This window comes from Podarcis filfolensis, assembly GCF_964270895.1.
Source record: "Podarcis filfolensis genome assembly, chromosome: 7".
NCBI lineage: Eukaryota > Metazoa > Chordata > Lepidosauria > Squamata > Lacertidae > Podarcis > Podarcis filfolensis.
The window spans coordinates 39,687,787-39,703,694 of record NC_139603.1 but is presented as its reverse complement, the minus strand read 5'-3'; the positions used below and the strand labels follow the sequence as shown (position 1 = coordinate 39,703,694).

The 15,908-nt window shown below is 39.1% G+C and overlaps 1 protein-coding gene across 1 annotated transcript; it reads right to left on the bottom strand.

Annotated features, from left to right (window-relative positions):
• Positions 1-350: 350 nt before the first annotated feature.
• On the bottom strand, positions 351-15,363 carry LOC310767327 (protein-glutamine gamma-glutamyltransferase 5-like). Its single transcript, XM_083624179.1, has 12 exons — positions 15,210-15,363; positions 14,024-14,266; positions 12,843-12,961; positions 11,204-11,332; positions 9,301-9,478; positions 6,207-6,339; positions 5,714-5,817; positions 4,538-4,780; positions 4,114-4,440; positions 2,669-2,829; positions 964-1,097; positions 351-568 (listed from the first exon to the last, which is right to left on the bottom strand). The coding sequence occupies exons 2-12, from the start codon at positions 14,100-14,102 to the stop codon at positions 391-393; spliced, it is 1,785 nt and encodes a 594-aa protein (XP_083480305.1). The 5' UTR covers positions 14,103-14,266; positions 15,210-15,363; the 3' UTR covers positions 351-390.
• Between the last annotated feature and the right edge of the window lie 545 nt (positions 15,364-15,908).

The window sequence follows — 15,908 nt, the reverse complement described above, 5'->3', positions numbered from 1 at the left end:
AAAATATATGCAAGAATACAAATATATCAAACTATACCCTGCTCCATCACTGGAATCTAGAATCTTAAAGAATGTCTGGATTTATAACCATCTTTCAAATACATGTGTAATTTTATATCTTACAAGTCAGTTCCAGAATGTGGAAATATCTCAGTATTCTCAGGAAAATTTGCAAATTGTATTTGAGCAAATAATGATCCAGCAGTTGTCAAAACACATTTCTGGAATGGTCAGTAGAGTTTTGTGAAGTGGCCTTTGACATTTAGGGTAGCCTAAAAAGTTATTTTGTTCTGTGAGATACATATAAGATACAAACCATACACCTTGAGATTATCCAACTCCTTATGATAGAACTACAAAACATATTCAGTGTTTTCCCTCTTGTATTACTTATGCTCCTCCTTCTCCAGAGGTTGGTGGGGGATTCCCCATGTCTACGTTGGCATATCCTTTGCAGTTACAGAACTTGTTGCAGCTGACATTGGCAATGAATCGGTGTTTGCCATTCCTATATGGAGTAAACTCAACACACGTTTGTGCCTTGTGATTAGCAGCCAGTGTTCCCAGTCTGCAGAAGAGATAAAGGAGAGAGGGTGCATGTGATGATATTTGTACATGCAATGATTTAGGCAAACCACCTTTGGTTGATTGATGAGTTGACCTCTTTGACTACAGGATGTTACACACTACATTTAAAGCACATGACCCCCCCCCCCAAAGCAATTCTGAGAATCATAGTGTGTTAAAGGTGCTACGAACTGTAGCCCTTTGAGGGGTGAACTACAATTCCCATAATTCCTCGGGGGAAATCATGTGCTTTAAATGCATGGGATGCACACAGGCTCAGTGAACATTGTCATTAAAGCTACAGTGTGGAACTCCATAGCTAACAGCAGGAGTGAAGGTGGAAACAGGAACCACAGATAACCTCAAGATGCAAACCAAAACTGTGGCTTAACTTACTCAGTAGCGATCGGCTCACCAAACAGTCCATAACCCTCCAAGTGCAGCACACAGTTCTTGAGATCTTCTTTGAGGGGATTAGAGAAGGTGACTTCAGCTGAACATGGTGCATTCAATTTCGGATAGTTTAAAACCTATTTGGAAAAAATGAGCATTTGCTTTTACATTCAGGTAGGTAGCCATGTTGGTCTGATGCAGGCGAAATAAATTTTAAAATTATAACAATTATAAAAAATAAAAAATAGTCTAGTAGCACCTTTTACTTAGTTGGTCTCTAAGGTGCTACTAGACTATTTTTTATTTTTTTAAACTTGTTTTTACGTTGTTATACTAATTAGTATATTGCTAATGCTGACCATTAGGTATATTACCGGGTAATCATCCTTAATGGTCAATTGGTGAGTTTTTGCAGGAGATAAGTGTTAGGAAAGGGTATCTTGATGTAGTGATATATCTTGCATGTTTAGAATGGAAAAGGCATCTTAGGAAAGAGAATTGGATTCTACCCTCTCCCGCTAAAGGGAGGTGTATGGCGGGTAAGCAGTCAGTGTTGTGAGGTAGAGCTGCCTTGATAGTGCTAGTACAGAGTGAAGATAGGTTGTGTGAACTGGTGCTCTTGCTGGTTCATTGCATGGCTTCTGCCCTGTCCCATCCCCATTCAGGTAAGGTGTAGTGATACTGGCAAGAGGAGGGCAATTTCATGGTTCTGCCACACCACATGAGCCACTACTGTTCTCTGTGGGTTTGTGTTTGTGTACACACACACAAAAGATTTGGAGCTTCACAAACAGATGAAGGGAATCCAACAGTATAGGGATATGATGTGGAATGGCAGATCTGCTGTTTGGTATGATTTTCTTCTGTGTGTGTGTGTGTGTGTGTGTGTGTGTGTGTGTGTAATTTAGACCATTTGCTGACCCTTCCCCCTCAGTCAATAAAGACTTCTGAGCAGTTCACACAATATTGAAATATGAACTATTTAGCACCATGAAGACATTACAAATTAAAAATAAGCAAATGCCACAAAAATATTATATACTGTATTTTTCGTCCCATAGGATGCACCTAGTTTTTTGGGGGGGGGAATAAAGGGGGGAAATTTCCTTTATTTTCCCCCCAAAACCAGGTCGGGGAACAGCGAGATGGCGGCGCTGCGCCTCCCCGCTGTCCCCCGAGCTTGTGGGGCTGGCCGATGTCTGCCCAAAGCGCGGGGTGCTCTGCTTCAGTGTGCCCCGCACTCTGTGCAGCAGGCTGCTATCCGCAGCCTAGGGAGCCCTGCGGGAACTCCCGCAGGGCTCCCCAGGCTGCGGATATCTGTCCGGTGCAAGGGGCGCTCTGCTTCAGGGCGCCCCGCGCACCAGGCGGCAGGCTGCTATCCGCAGCCTAGGGAGCCCTGCGGGAACTCCCGCAGGCCCCCCAGGCTTGCTGATAGCTTCCTGAAGCCTGGAGAGCGCACCGACCCCTCTCGCTCTCCAAGCTTCAGCGAAAGCCTGTATTCGCCCCATAGGACGCACACAGATTTCCCCTTCATTTTTGGAGGGGGAAAAGTGCGTCCTATAGGGTGAAAAATACAGTATCTTTTATGCTCTCTCCTCCAAGGTAAACAGATATTGACTTCAGTTATCCTCATGACTTCAGTTATCCTCTTGCCGAATTGTCTGAGACTGCCATTGCTTGTTCACTGTAAGGGCCAAATGGTCTTTACCTTTATCTCAATGGGAAGGCTGTCAATCAGGATATCTCTCTCCACCATCATGATTTCTCCCTTAGGCTCTGGCATTGAGACAGCTGCTAGCCTCATAATATTATAATCACAAAGGTGTGACTCATAACTTTCATAGGGTATCTCTATCTTAATCGTCTTCACTGTAAGGCAAAATGTATTGAACATACTTTTTAGAGTCAGAATTTCCATTCTAGAGAATTTCAAGAATTCCTCTCCATTCTAAGGGTTGGCTTGAGTCTCATCAGTGAGTCATTTTGAGGGAAATTGTGACAAGAGAAACATAAACAATAACATAAAAGTCAAATCATTTGAGCTTTCTGCAACCTGATGTCTTCCAGATGTTTCTGAAAACAATTACTGTCATCCAAGACATGCTAGATGGGGCTTATGGGAATCGTACTTTAGAGAGTACCAGTTTGAGGAAGGTTATTTTGTGAAACATGTTATCGCTTACGGAACCAAATCTAAATGTTCAAGTGATAGATTATTAAATGGTTGTCAATAATGTAGAACAAGTGGGTCTGCTGCCTGCTGTATAAAGGATGGATGACTCAGTCATAAATTGCAGCCTAAGCAGAGTTGCCTAAATGTAAATTCTATAAATTAGTAGGATTTCTTTACAAGTAATGATTATAGGATCAGAGTGTTAGATGGTGAACATTCTCTAGATCTGATACAGCTATTTGTTGAAACAAAGAGAAAACTTGAGAGTGTTTTACATGCAATTCCAAAGCAGTTTTTGCATGTTCATGTTTTCCAAGTGAAATCTATATTACCAGAACGTACAGCTAATTTGTGGGAGTGCAATGCTCTTTTTCACTTTATATTTCAGATTAATAGCTCTCAGTAAATGTCACCAAATGGCAGAAGACGGGTCCAAATGCATGATTTCAAATTATCTAAATTTGAATCCTCATTTGCTCTCCAAACATACATTTGGGTGCTGCATTACAAAAATCTCAATGTGTCTTTCCAGCTACTCCTACCATCTGATACGACATAGGTAAGAGGCTGCTTGATTGTAGCATCGTGTTCATGGAATAATTGTGGAAATCTTTCCCCAGGAAGGACTGCCTGGCACCTTCATAACATATCTGTTTGTACCAGGCAAAAACATGTGTCTTCTTCCAGGCTTTTGGCTAATTAAACTGAGGCAGCAGGGGGTTGCTGTACACCAGGCATGGCCAAACATGGCCCGCTAGATGTTTTGGGACTACAATTCCCATCACCCCTGACCACTGGTCCTGTTAGCTAGGGATGATGGGAGTTGTAGTCCCAAAACATGCCTGTTGTACACCAAAACGTTGAGTGTCAGATGAAGATTTTTTAATTGTCCCTGGGCTTTATAATATATTTTTATTTTAATATGCTGCATTAAGACAGTATATATAAATAAATTAAATAAATAAATAGTTAAGACTTACCTTCTTTGGGGCCAAGTGTAACATGCACACAGTCTTTCCAGATTGGATCCAGTGAACAGCCATTATATATCATTCCCTGAGCACAAAGGTTGAATTTCCTGTCTTTAGCCTCATTCGACAAGTTTTCAAGCATCCACTTTATTTGAACATCTTGACCATAAAGGGGACAATTAGTCATCTTAAATTTCATTGTCACCCCAGTGTCTTTCAAAGTTTTGTTTCTCTGGGATGCTATATCTTTGTCGATTTCAGAATTGGGAGCATTGAGGTATTGAGAATTGATTTTTCTGCAAGCTTTATAGAAGGCTTTTTTCTCTTGCAGAGAACCTGGTTGGGGGCAAATAACATATCTCCAATGATCACTTTTCACTTTACTATATCAACACGTTAAACTTCAGTTATTCTTATTAAAATTGGTCATTACCTAATTCATGCTTGTAAGCATCAGTGACATCCTCACGCAAATCTCCGCCAACACTTTTGGTGCTGATGCATTGCCCACAAGGCCAGATATCACAGTGCAGTTTTGTCTTCTTGCCTCTACCTTGAGAAACCCAGGCTGTACTCCTTGCATTTAGCATACAAAATACACGAGAGCCATCAGAATCAGTATCCACATCTCCATCTCTGATGCTTTTGACCCAGATAGGGCCACTGCATACTGATCCTAAGGTAAACAAAGACAAACATGTTCAATGGTAGTCTGATTGATCACTATCCTAAACTTTAAGAATCCGTATTTATCTTAACAATACAGCTGGCAATCCCTGAGAGTCCAGCTTCATCCAAAGAAAGAAGAAAGAAAGAAAGAAAGAAAGAAAGAAAGAAAGAAAGAAAGAAAGAAAGAACCTCCTATGAAAGTTTGTAGGCATGAATAACCAAAATGGTACTCTCCATATATTGGTGGATTCCAACTCCCATCAGCTCCAGCCAGCATCCGCAACATCTGAGGGACACCATACTGGTTATCCATACTGGGAAATGGCTATCATGTTTGCAGTCTAACGTAGTCGTGCAACTTATTACCTGCCAAGCTTAACACCAGCCATATATGACTGCTTTGCTAAATCTCCTGTTTTTGCTGTTGGTATGAGACAAATTCAATTTGTGGGACTAATACTCATATTATGCTGGCTGACAGCATGGAAGCCACTGAAGCACTAACCCTTCCCATGCTGCTGAGTTCCAGACCATATGGTACCTACAATGCAGCTACAGGTTGGACACCTTCCATGTGGACTGGGGCCTACTAATGCAGCCTACTAATGCCTACTAATGCAGCCTCACCAGCACTTCAGAGTTTAGAGGAAGAGGCATATTACAATCTGCCATACTAAAGGAGATAATATCCAGCTCTCTTCTCTTTGTCCATCAGTTATTATTTGCGGGTTACTAATAATTTGCAATGCCTTCTTACACATGATTATCTCTAGATTGGGAAAGAGCAGTGCTCTTTTTCTAGAAAAAGAGGTGCCAGAACTCACCATAAATGCCTCCCTTGTTCTCTTATAATGGCAATGGCGCCCACCTGAGAGGTGCCAAAACTGAGTTCTGGTGAGTTTGGGATGAAAAAAAGCCCTGTGAAAGAGGCTTCATTTACCTTTACTAGTTTCTATAGGTGTCGGATCCAGATATTGCCAGTCACTCATAGCTTGGTTTATGTCTTTTCGGGCCATCCAAGATTCATTCCAGCAATGATGTACCCTGTAGAATACAGAAATTCAGACACTTCCTGTGTCGAAATACAAAGCTAATTCTGAAGAAACCTGATCATTCAGTAATGATTTAGGATAAAAGATCCCATGTTGTATGGAATGCCAGTACAAAGATTGAGTATCATTTAGAAAATGCTTTTGGATTTACATTTATTTATTTAGAATTTTAATTTGACTTTAGGGCTCCAAGAAAGTAACTACTTTTAAAGAAAATGAATGTTTTTATTATTTTACAATGGAGACTGTAGCTGATATAGTGGACATCATCATAAGTGCAGTTATCATTAGCCATACTTGTGAATCCTTGGTCACTCTCATGCTGAAGCTTCTCCAATTCTCTGATTTTATTCTTCAACAACTCTGTTGTTGCTCACTTACCAGATGTGTTCTTTGCCACTTAAAGTTTTGCCTGTATAGTCATAAACCTCCTGGACGGTGAGAGGATCAACAGCATTCAAAGCGCAATAGAAGCCTGTGACGACTCGGCTTGGGATTCCCAAACATCTCATAACTGTAAACAGATGAAATACCCAAACGCTGATATTATATGTTCTGCACACACACACACATACACTGAGATAGAAAACTTGCCTTCCTAACTCAGCAAAAACCACATAACTATTTGCAACAAAGCCCATAAGTACTCAGGCTACATAGACTTTGGTAGTTCAGGCAACAAACCACCTGCTTATCAAACTGCATGTGTTATTTCCAAGGAAAGCCTAGTCAAGTGTATCTATAGTTGGAAGAGTATGACTCTTTTAACACATATATACCACTGCAACACAGGCTCAGCCCCTAACAGGTTTGCTCCTGTTCAGCGATCCAGCCAGTCTGCCCTCTTCCAGGATGTTGTAAGCCAAGGGTAGCCAAGGAGGTGTCATTACAATGTGGTGTTCCATCATTGTCATACCTCATGGTCAATGAGTTCCTGAATGACACAATATTGGCTAACCTAATAAGGGCTCAAGCAGGGTAATTCAGTTGTTTCCTTCTCAATTTTCTGGTTTTCTTTTCTAACTGATACTCAACTTCCTATGACTGTTCAACGTCACTGAGCATGGCCATTGAGTTATTTTTGCTCCCTTTGTTTTTAAAGTTTGTACTACTTCATATCATGCAGATACCTTCTTACTTCTCATTGGCCCATCTTGGCTTCAGTCCTGTTTGTGGAGAACTATTTAACTTTAATCTGCTTATGCATCATACATTGAAATCAAATTGCTTCCCTCAAAGAATCCCGGAAACAGTAGTTTATCCTTCACAGAGCTACAGTACCTAGCATCCTTAACAAACTAAAATTCTCAGGATGTTTTGGTGAAAGTAATGTGTTTTAAATGTATGGGTTGCACACAGTCTCAGATTACTATGTTACTTCTATTATGAACAGCCAATGTGTTAGGAAATGATATGACCCAGTGACATATTTGTAAATGGATTCTAAGGCTTTTGTAGTAAGAATTCGCTTCACCCTGATTTCTGTATATTTACTTGACAATCTAACCAGCAGCATATGTCAGCAGCACAGATGGTTTTATAACATCAGGGCAGGAAATAGACTATTGCAGCTTTGGCAATGTGTTTCTGTAACCCCAGACATTTCTGTATATGGCAGACATTTTTTTACTGTCTACTTTTATCTAGTATACAAATGGCCAATAATATTCAGCACATCTTACAGTTAATTTCCCAGTTGCTTCAACAATTCATTCATCTTTATCCTGTTTAATGTAAATCTAATGTTCACAGCCTTTTTATATTATTTGAATATTTCCTGTAAAAGTTTTCAAATGCAGCTAGTAAATAAATGAAGTTCTTCCTGGTCTTTGCATTCACTTTTTCTATCATCCCCCACTGGCTATGGAACGCTAAAAAGCATTCCTTTTGCTTTCAGCAGATAACCTACTTTGCCATTGACAAGCTCAAAATAACTCCAAGGCATTCTGCTTTGTCTCAGGATTCATCCAAACCCAATGCCAGGAGTACCCTAGTGGCCAGTAACCTGTGGCCTTTAAAGGTACCAAAATCTGCCATCTAATGAGGTTAATTTAACTACTGCAAATTGGGCTATTCCTGATTCCCTGCTTTAGAGAGAAGCTTTGAACATGCAGTTATCATGCTAAAGTCAGTACATTTTGGGAGCACATGGAATCTGCACACTAATGTTCTGCTCAGAAATAGCCATGGTGTTTCAAGCACGCTTGTGCTTAGGGAAAGCCACAGCTCAGTGGTAGAGCACATACTTTTTATGTAAAACTATTTGATCCTTGACATCTCCAGAGAAGTGTAGGGGGAAAGCCCTGTTTGAAGTGTCCCTGAATTAGAGGACCTTACGCATTATATCTTGCGCTGCCCCTTATATACTGAAGCAAGAGAACGGTTTTTGACACCTATAATGATAAGGTCCCCTGGCCAGAATCCTACTGACATGATTCTATATCTCCTTGCAGACATTGATAAGTATGTAACCTGGCGTGTAGCACTTTTTGCAACTGCCGCCAGGAAAATTAGAAAAAATATATATAGCCGAGATAGCTATCAACTGTAAAGGAGATAAATTTATTTGACCCCATCTACACCAAGCTGTATTTTTCTCACTAAACTTTGTACATAATTGTCTATTTTATGTGATTTTAGCTTATAAATTTTATTGTCTAATGTTTCAATTTGTATATTAAGGAGTTTCTATAGCTTTGTGCAGATTAGGTCATGTTTTGACAATATAAATGTTTTTAAGTTTTTGTATCAAATTAGTATATATTCTTTTGAATGATATTGTATACATTGCAGCAGCCTTTGGCTACAAGCAATAAATTTGACTGACTGACTGTTTGAAATGCAGGAGACCTGCTATCAGTTCATGTCAACAACAATACTGAGCCAGCTGGACCAGTGATCTGACTTGACAGACAGCACTTCCTATGTTCCTGGGCATGATGGGGAGCACTGCATACCAAATACTAGGACAATTCAGTCTCACACCATTCCTTGAGAAGACTACCCTCCTGAATTCCAAAATGTCTTTTGTTATTATACTTCCTTTCCTCCTTATAATGTTGCTATACTCTCTGACTTGGTTTTTTGCGCTTTACTAAATGTTCATGTATGGGTAGAAATAGTAGAATCATTGAATAGTTGAGTTGGAAAGGACCACAAGGCTCATCTACTCCAGCCCTCTGCAATTCAAGAATCTTTTGCCCAATGTGGGGCTTGAACCCACAACCCGGAGACTAAGAATCTCATGCTCTACCAACTGACATGAGCTATGTAGAAATAGTAGAATTTCAGCCTTTCTACTCTGTACATTTTTAATAACTAGCATTCTTTTTTAGGGGGGATAGTTCTTTATCTGACATTACTGGGTGTCATCCCACCACACCAAACAGATGCCATTTAAATTTTTGTTGAATTTAGAAGTTGCCATCTGCATTTGAGAAAGCATTTTTCTGTTAGGACCATTCATGCCCCCTACCTGTACACATGACCGAAGCAAAAGTCCCGCAGTACCCATATTTGACAGGCTTGCACTTGCTCTGAAACCACTGGCGGAGGATAGGGGCACTTCCATTCCACATTAAAGGATTGTGTCCCTGCAAGTAGTTATTACTGGGCGGAAGTTTCAGAATGCTTTTCTTCTTATGGCAACAGATCTGAAAAGAAGAAAGGTGCTGGTGCTCAGTGCTCAAGAGTAATATCCTTGCCATACCCATCTTGAACATTCCACGGAATCAACATACATCACTTCATGCACAATGATCATCCCTATCATAAAAGGCAACAGTATGTGACTAACATATACCTGAAACAATTAATCTTGACCTGGGAGAGATGCATGTAAATGCAATAGTTTAAAGCACAAATTCACCTGCTCAGTTCTTATTATACTATACAGCAGGCATACCGTTTTTCAGAAGCCATTGCTCTCTGCTTTTGGCCATGAGAAGATGGACATTTATATAAATATTTACAGAGAATCAGTCATCTACATGTTGTTTTACAAGATTAAAATAAGCAAATCCCAGTTGAAATTGTACAGGCTTTTTTTAAAAGGGGGGGGTGAGACAAAGAGAAAACAGAGTTTGGATCACATTCAGTTGCTATAGTCAGCCTGAAGTATCAGAACAAGTAATGGTGGTCCCTTTACGGTGGGCAATGGCACATGGTGCTCTGACTTTCCCCCACTCCACAGTAAGTGAATTTAAAATTCACTATACATTACCCTGGTATGTAATACATCATCTGCATGCACAGGACTTTTTATGTGTGTTTGTGTGAAGAAATTAAATTTGACTAAGAGCTGTTTAGACAAAACTCCAGGGAAATTAAAAATAAATAGCAATGCGTACCTCTTTTCTTTTTAAAAAAATATTGCTATTATATTCTATTCATAGAGTGCTCAGAAATATTTCCATAGAGCTCCCAATGGTCCTCATCCAGTCACTAATATGTCCATACATTTAGCAATACTGAAGCACAGGGTACATGAATTGCAGGCCATATTCTTCTCTCTCTTCCCTCCCCCATCCTGAAACCTCCCTTTGTAGGGTGAGAGTTTATATTATTTCATCACTTTCATCTCTTGGATTCTAATCCTACCATCCAGAACCCTGTTGTTGTTTTTTAATTATATATATATTTTTACAAAGTACCCACTCATATAAAATATCAATGGAGTGCATAAAGATACATACAGGTGTAAAACTAAGATACGATAAAAGCAATGCAAAACAATCATAAAAATGACTGGCCCATCTTGGGCGGCAACTAAACAACTGAATAGGCCAGGTAGCATAAACATAACTTTGAGAGATATTAGAAAATTGCCAGCAAGGATCTCTGCCAAATCTCTTTTGGAACAGCATTCCACAGCATGGAACCAACAACACCAAATGCCTAGTGTCTAGGAGAAGTCAGATGGGTTTCTGAAACATAGCAGAAAACTATTAGGAATAGAAATTCATCTGCTTCTTATTAAAGGTGATGGTGGTGGGTGATTTTTCATATATATTTATATATAAATGTTTGTTGCAGTTCTTATTGCTGCCAGGGATTTAAGAGATATTTACCGGGGCCAGGGAGCTGTCATTTAAGAGATGTACTACTGTTCTCCAATCATCATAACAACCATTTCCCCCACGTTAACAAAGACAGGCACAGTCACGTTTGCAAAGCTGACTATCAGTGGGCAATTTAGCAATTTACATAAGCCAAACACACATTTCCTAGGAATTTCTCTGGGGTTGTGCCTGCTGACAGATTTGTGATGAGCCAGCAGCTAGTAATGACTGGAGAGACAGAGGCAAACCAATGCCAAGAGTGGTTATAGGCAAACATATCCACAAGAGTCAATTAAACGTCCTGTACTCAAACTTTACCATACTGTTCAACACCCTGCTGATGTACGCGGGATCATTGCGACAGGAATAATCCATGCCAGGATCACGAAGGAAGTTTGTACTTGTGTCCAGAATTTTCAGACAGATATCCAGAATGCCATCTTGGAACTAAACACACAAAATATGAGCACTCATTTTGAAGCCATTTGTGACACAAATATTCAGAACAAAAATTTCCCTATTATAGCAGAGGACAACTACTGGACTGCCAGGAATCTGTAGAACTGGAAATGTGAGGCAACAATCAATCAATCAATCAATCAATCAATCAATCAATCAATCAATCAATGCAGCTGACACCAAGAAATGTAGATTAGCTAAATATAAGTAGAAATAACTGCTTCTCACTTTGCTTTTCAAGTCAAAGGGGTGTCTTTGTTGAGTTAGTGCCATTTTTGAAATTTGAACAGGATGGCTTTGCATTAGAGCTAACAACCAATAAATTCCACCCGCCCCCCCATGAAACTTCTAACTGAACTGGTTCGGCAAATAATGATTAAAATGTAAATGAATGTACATGCTGCAAAGCTTCAGTGAAGGTTATTATTTCATTTTAAGGAAATAATGAAGCAGCAATTGATTTAGGGCAGTTCAGGCAGTTCTCCCCCACAGGGTGCTGAGGCAAGGGGGCACAACATTATTATTATTATTATTATTATTATTATTATTATTATCATCATCATCATCATCATCATCATCATTATCATCATCTTAAACCTATATTTATATGGGTACCTACTGAGAATATCCATTAAAAAGCAATTGTACCAAAAGGAATGATTGTGAAAATAAGAAACATTTGCAGCCAAATTTTGTCCTCACTCAGGACGCCATATTACTAAAGGCTATCCTTTAGTAAGAAAGAGACATAAGGTTTATCAAGTTTATTGTGGCTTTTTTCCTATCTGGGGAGCCTTGTCCATTAGATTAATATACAATAAGACACACAAGGATGAATGTACAATAAGGCAAAACACCTACTAGGAAAGATACTCCACTAATTTCACAAAATTGAAGCCACAACCCTAAACACTTTACTCGAGACCAAACCCCATCAAACCCTAAACACTTTACTCGAGACCAAACCCCATCAAACACCGTGGGACTTACTTCTGAGTAAACATGCACAGGGTTGGGCGACGTGTGTTTTAGAGCTAATTTCAATGGAATTCACTTGCAATTCGGCCCCAAGTTATATAAACTTAAGGGTACAAAAATGTATGCTTCTACCTGTTTTAAAAACACCTGTGTATTTGGAGACCGGGATAGCTGCTGCCTGGGCAATATTCTTATTTATCTTCCACTGAGGCTTGCAGACAAAGGACTAACTCACAGGCTTGGACTAAGTCAATGAACACACCCTCCATTTGTGAAACTGTGTACATGGAAGTAACTATATGGAAGTAACTCCTACTGATTCAGCGGGGCTTACTGCCATGAAAGAGTGTGTGGGAATTTTACTTTTAAATATGCAACACTGGCTACAGCCATTGGATAGAAAGCACTTTATGTACGTCTCTTTTTCCATAGACAATTTGTGTCCAAGAGTATAATTAATCTAATCTAAAGACTAAGGTGAAACTCATAATACATTCAAGAGCCACAATCTTGCATTTACCTGTCCAAAATACCATGGATGAGAAGTTACGTGTTTGGGAAGCCCCTGGAATACAATCCCATGCTCATTCAGGACATACTCTTCTCTGTGAGCTTGGTTGTCTAAATAGACAGGGTCATCTGAGAAAACAATATAGACAAGGTCTCTGAACAAGTTCCAATATCAAGGGCAGAATTTTCATAAAATTTACACCAGCTCTGACATACCAGATCAGGAATGAGATTTATATTTTCCCCAGTACAGGCAGTTCATGCATTCAGCTGTGATGAGATCATTTTGTTGCATATGTAAATGACCCCTTATTATCATACCTTTGGGACAGGCCTCTAATATCAAGCATGCTTTAAATATGGCAAACCAATTTGGATCTACATGCTGCAAATGAATCTATCAAATAATGGATAAACAAAATGGCTGCTTTGCAGTACTGCTTTCAATAGCTACAGTTTAAGGAATGGTTCGGTAAAAATATGTCTAATACCAGGCCCGTGTTTTGTTAGCCCAAAAATGAAAAATGAGCGAGGTCCCAGACAAAGAGGACTGGCAGCTTAAGATGTTAGAATATGCAGAACTTGCAGGTCTAGCACATAGAATAAGAGAGCAAGAAGGACATATATTTAAAGAAGAGTGGAAAATGTTTATTGAATACAGTATATGAAAGATAATTGTACACAACTGAAAATGCTGGTGGCATTAAGATGAATTCAACAGTGTAATTAATGTGTGAATGGTGTAAAAATGGAAAACTGACTTGAATGGTTAGAGTAAAATATGCAGGAATGGAAGATATTTAAAATGAACCATGGAAAGAGAAGAAGGGAAGTCATTGGATGTTAATAAGTTTGTAAAATGTTTATTTCAAATTGGGAAAAAAATAAAAAAATAAAATTAAATACAAAAAGGTCTAATACCATTTCCAGAATTTCATTAATCGTATGATACTACCTTGAGTGTGCTAATACAGTATATTTGTTTCTGTATACAAGCATGTGATGTGTTGACATCCCACGTACTCCCATGCGTAATATCTGCTTATATATATATATATATGTTTCCTGACTCAAAAGTCTGTCCTCACCACTACTACTATTACACAAATACACATTCTCACAAATTGTCTGTGTCTGCAGGCACTTGCTTAGCAAGACTATCCAGACAAGGAGTTTCTTACTGATTCTTACCAGAACACCAAGGGTTGAAGAGAACATGAAAGTCTCCCAGATGTTGGGTGCTTGAGTGTTCACATGACACCAGACACATATTCAGAGTGTAGCAGCCAATACAGGCACTGGCGGGAGGGAACAGACTGACATGGAGGCTTTGTTCATTATGGAGTTTGTAGCAAGCATTCCAGTGGCTTTGATTTGGACATTTCCCTAAAGGAAAGGTGCTCTTTGTTCCAAGAGATTCGCAGGGTTTCGGACCTGTTCAAGAAAGTTGTTCAAAAAGGAAGTGAACGCAAGAACTGTTTTGCCTAAACTTATTTACAGTTGTTGGTAAAAGAATAAAGATGCAAAACTTTATATAGGATTTGTGAGATTAATACGATGCTGAACTTCAAAGAAGCATAGGAGAATGAATGAAGATAATGGCTGGCCTCCAAAGATGAGCAAAGATTTGTATCTTTAGAATTAAGGTCCTCTGAAGATCAAAGAATGAACATGATACAATATGTATGGATCTCTTTACTAAATTCTGAAAGTAAGTGGGGTGTGTTCTTTTCATTTCTTCTAATAACTGCATGCAATTTTATAAATATATATTTGGGTGGTTTGGTTTGGTTTTGGTTTGTTGGGGTTTTTTTTCAATTTCACCCCATACATTCAATGCTATAACAATCCTATGCCTATTTACTTGGGAGTAACCTTGTCTGAAATCACAGAAACTTACTTTGAGTAAACAAGCATAGGCTAAAGCTGCACAAGTCAACACACAGGTTGTTTTTGGCTTACTGAAATATTCAGAAAGGTTATCTATCTGTGTGAGCCATCTACTGTTGGCAAAGTGTATTAAGGGAATTCTATGAATAGTTCCATGAAAATGAATTTTTTTCATGTTCATTCAGTGTTCTCCTTTGACAGAAAAAAGCTCTGCAGACCTTTATGAATACGACTCTTTGTCATAACAGTGCCAACATCAGCTAATGCAGAGAAAATAGTATGAAGTAGCTCAAAGATCATCAATCCTGTATGATACATTTTATTTAACAAAATTCACATACCACCTGATTGTAACAAAAGCTCTAAATCGGTGGTACTTAACCATTAGGAATACAGTAAACAGAAGTTCTCCCTAAACACTAAAGCTTTTAACATAAGACCTCTAGTGACTTTATGGAGCACATTTGTTATCATATAAAAGAATTACCTGTTGCCACCGTGAATGTGATCTTGTCCTTGTCATCATCCCATTCTCGGTTTTGGAAATGCACATAGAACCCAAACAGCTGGCCTCTTCTCACAATTAGTTTATTAGAACTAAAAAACTGTGTGTGATGGTTGTTGCAGTTCTGAGCACAGTTTAGGTCTACATTTTTCACCTCAAGGACTGCAGGAAAACAAATAATGATGGGACCGATTAATGAATATTTAAAATAATTTTTAAAATACCCCCCCAACTTAGCAGCACCATGAGTGATATGGGGCTTCCAATATCTCCTCCACTGCTCCATAAATAGTATGGGGCTCTAATATTCTCTGAACACGGATTCTGAGGGTTAGGGGAACTTCAGGAAAAACAAACATATCTGTCTTCTTATGCAAGGAACTTCTGAGTCCAACCCAATGAGTGTGCCATAGTTTTGTTTAGCTCTGATGTGAACCTGAGAAGCACATCAGCAACAAGACAGTGGTGGTTAATTAAAATTTCTGAGTTGAATGTGATTAACATACCAGTTTTTATTAGGATGTTGTACTTAGTCTGCAGCAAATTAAATATCGGAACCAGCCCCACCCCCCGCAATAATCTTTCCAGAAAAATGTTTTTTCATGCCTTCATAACCAGGCACATGTACAGACCCTGCATAACATATGGGTATATATGAGCACCAGCTTTGTGTATCCAGGT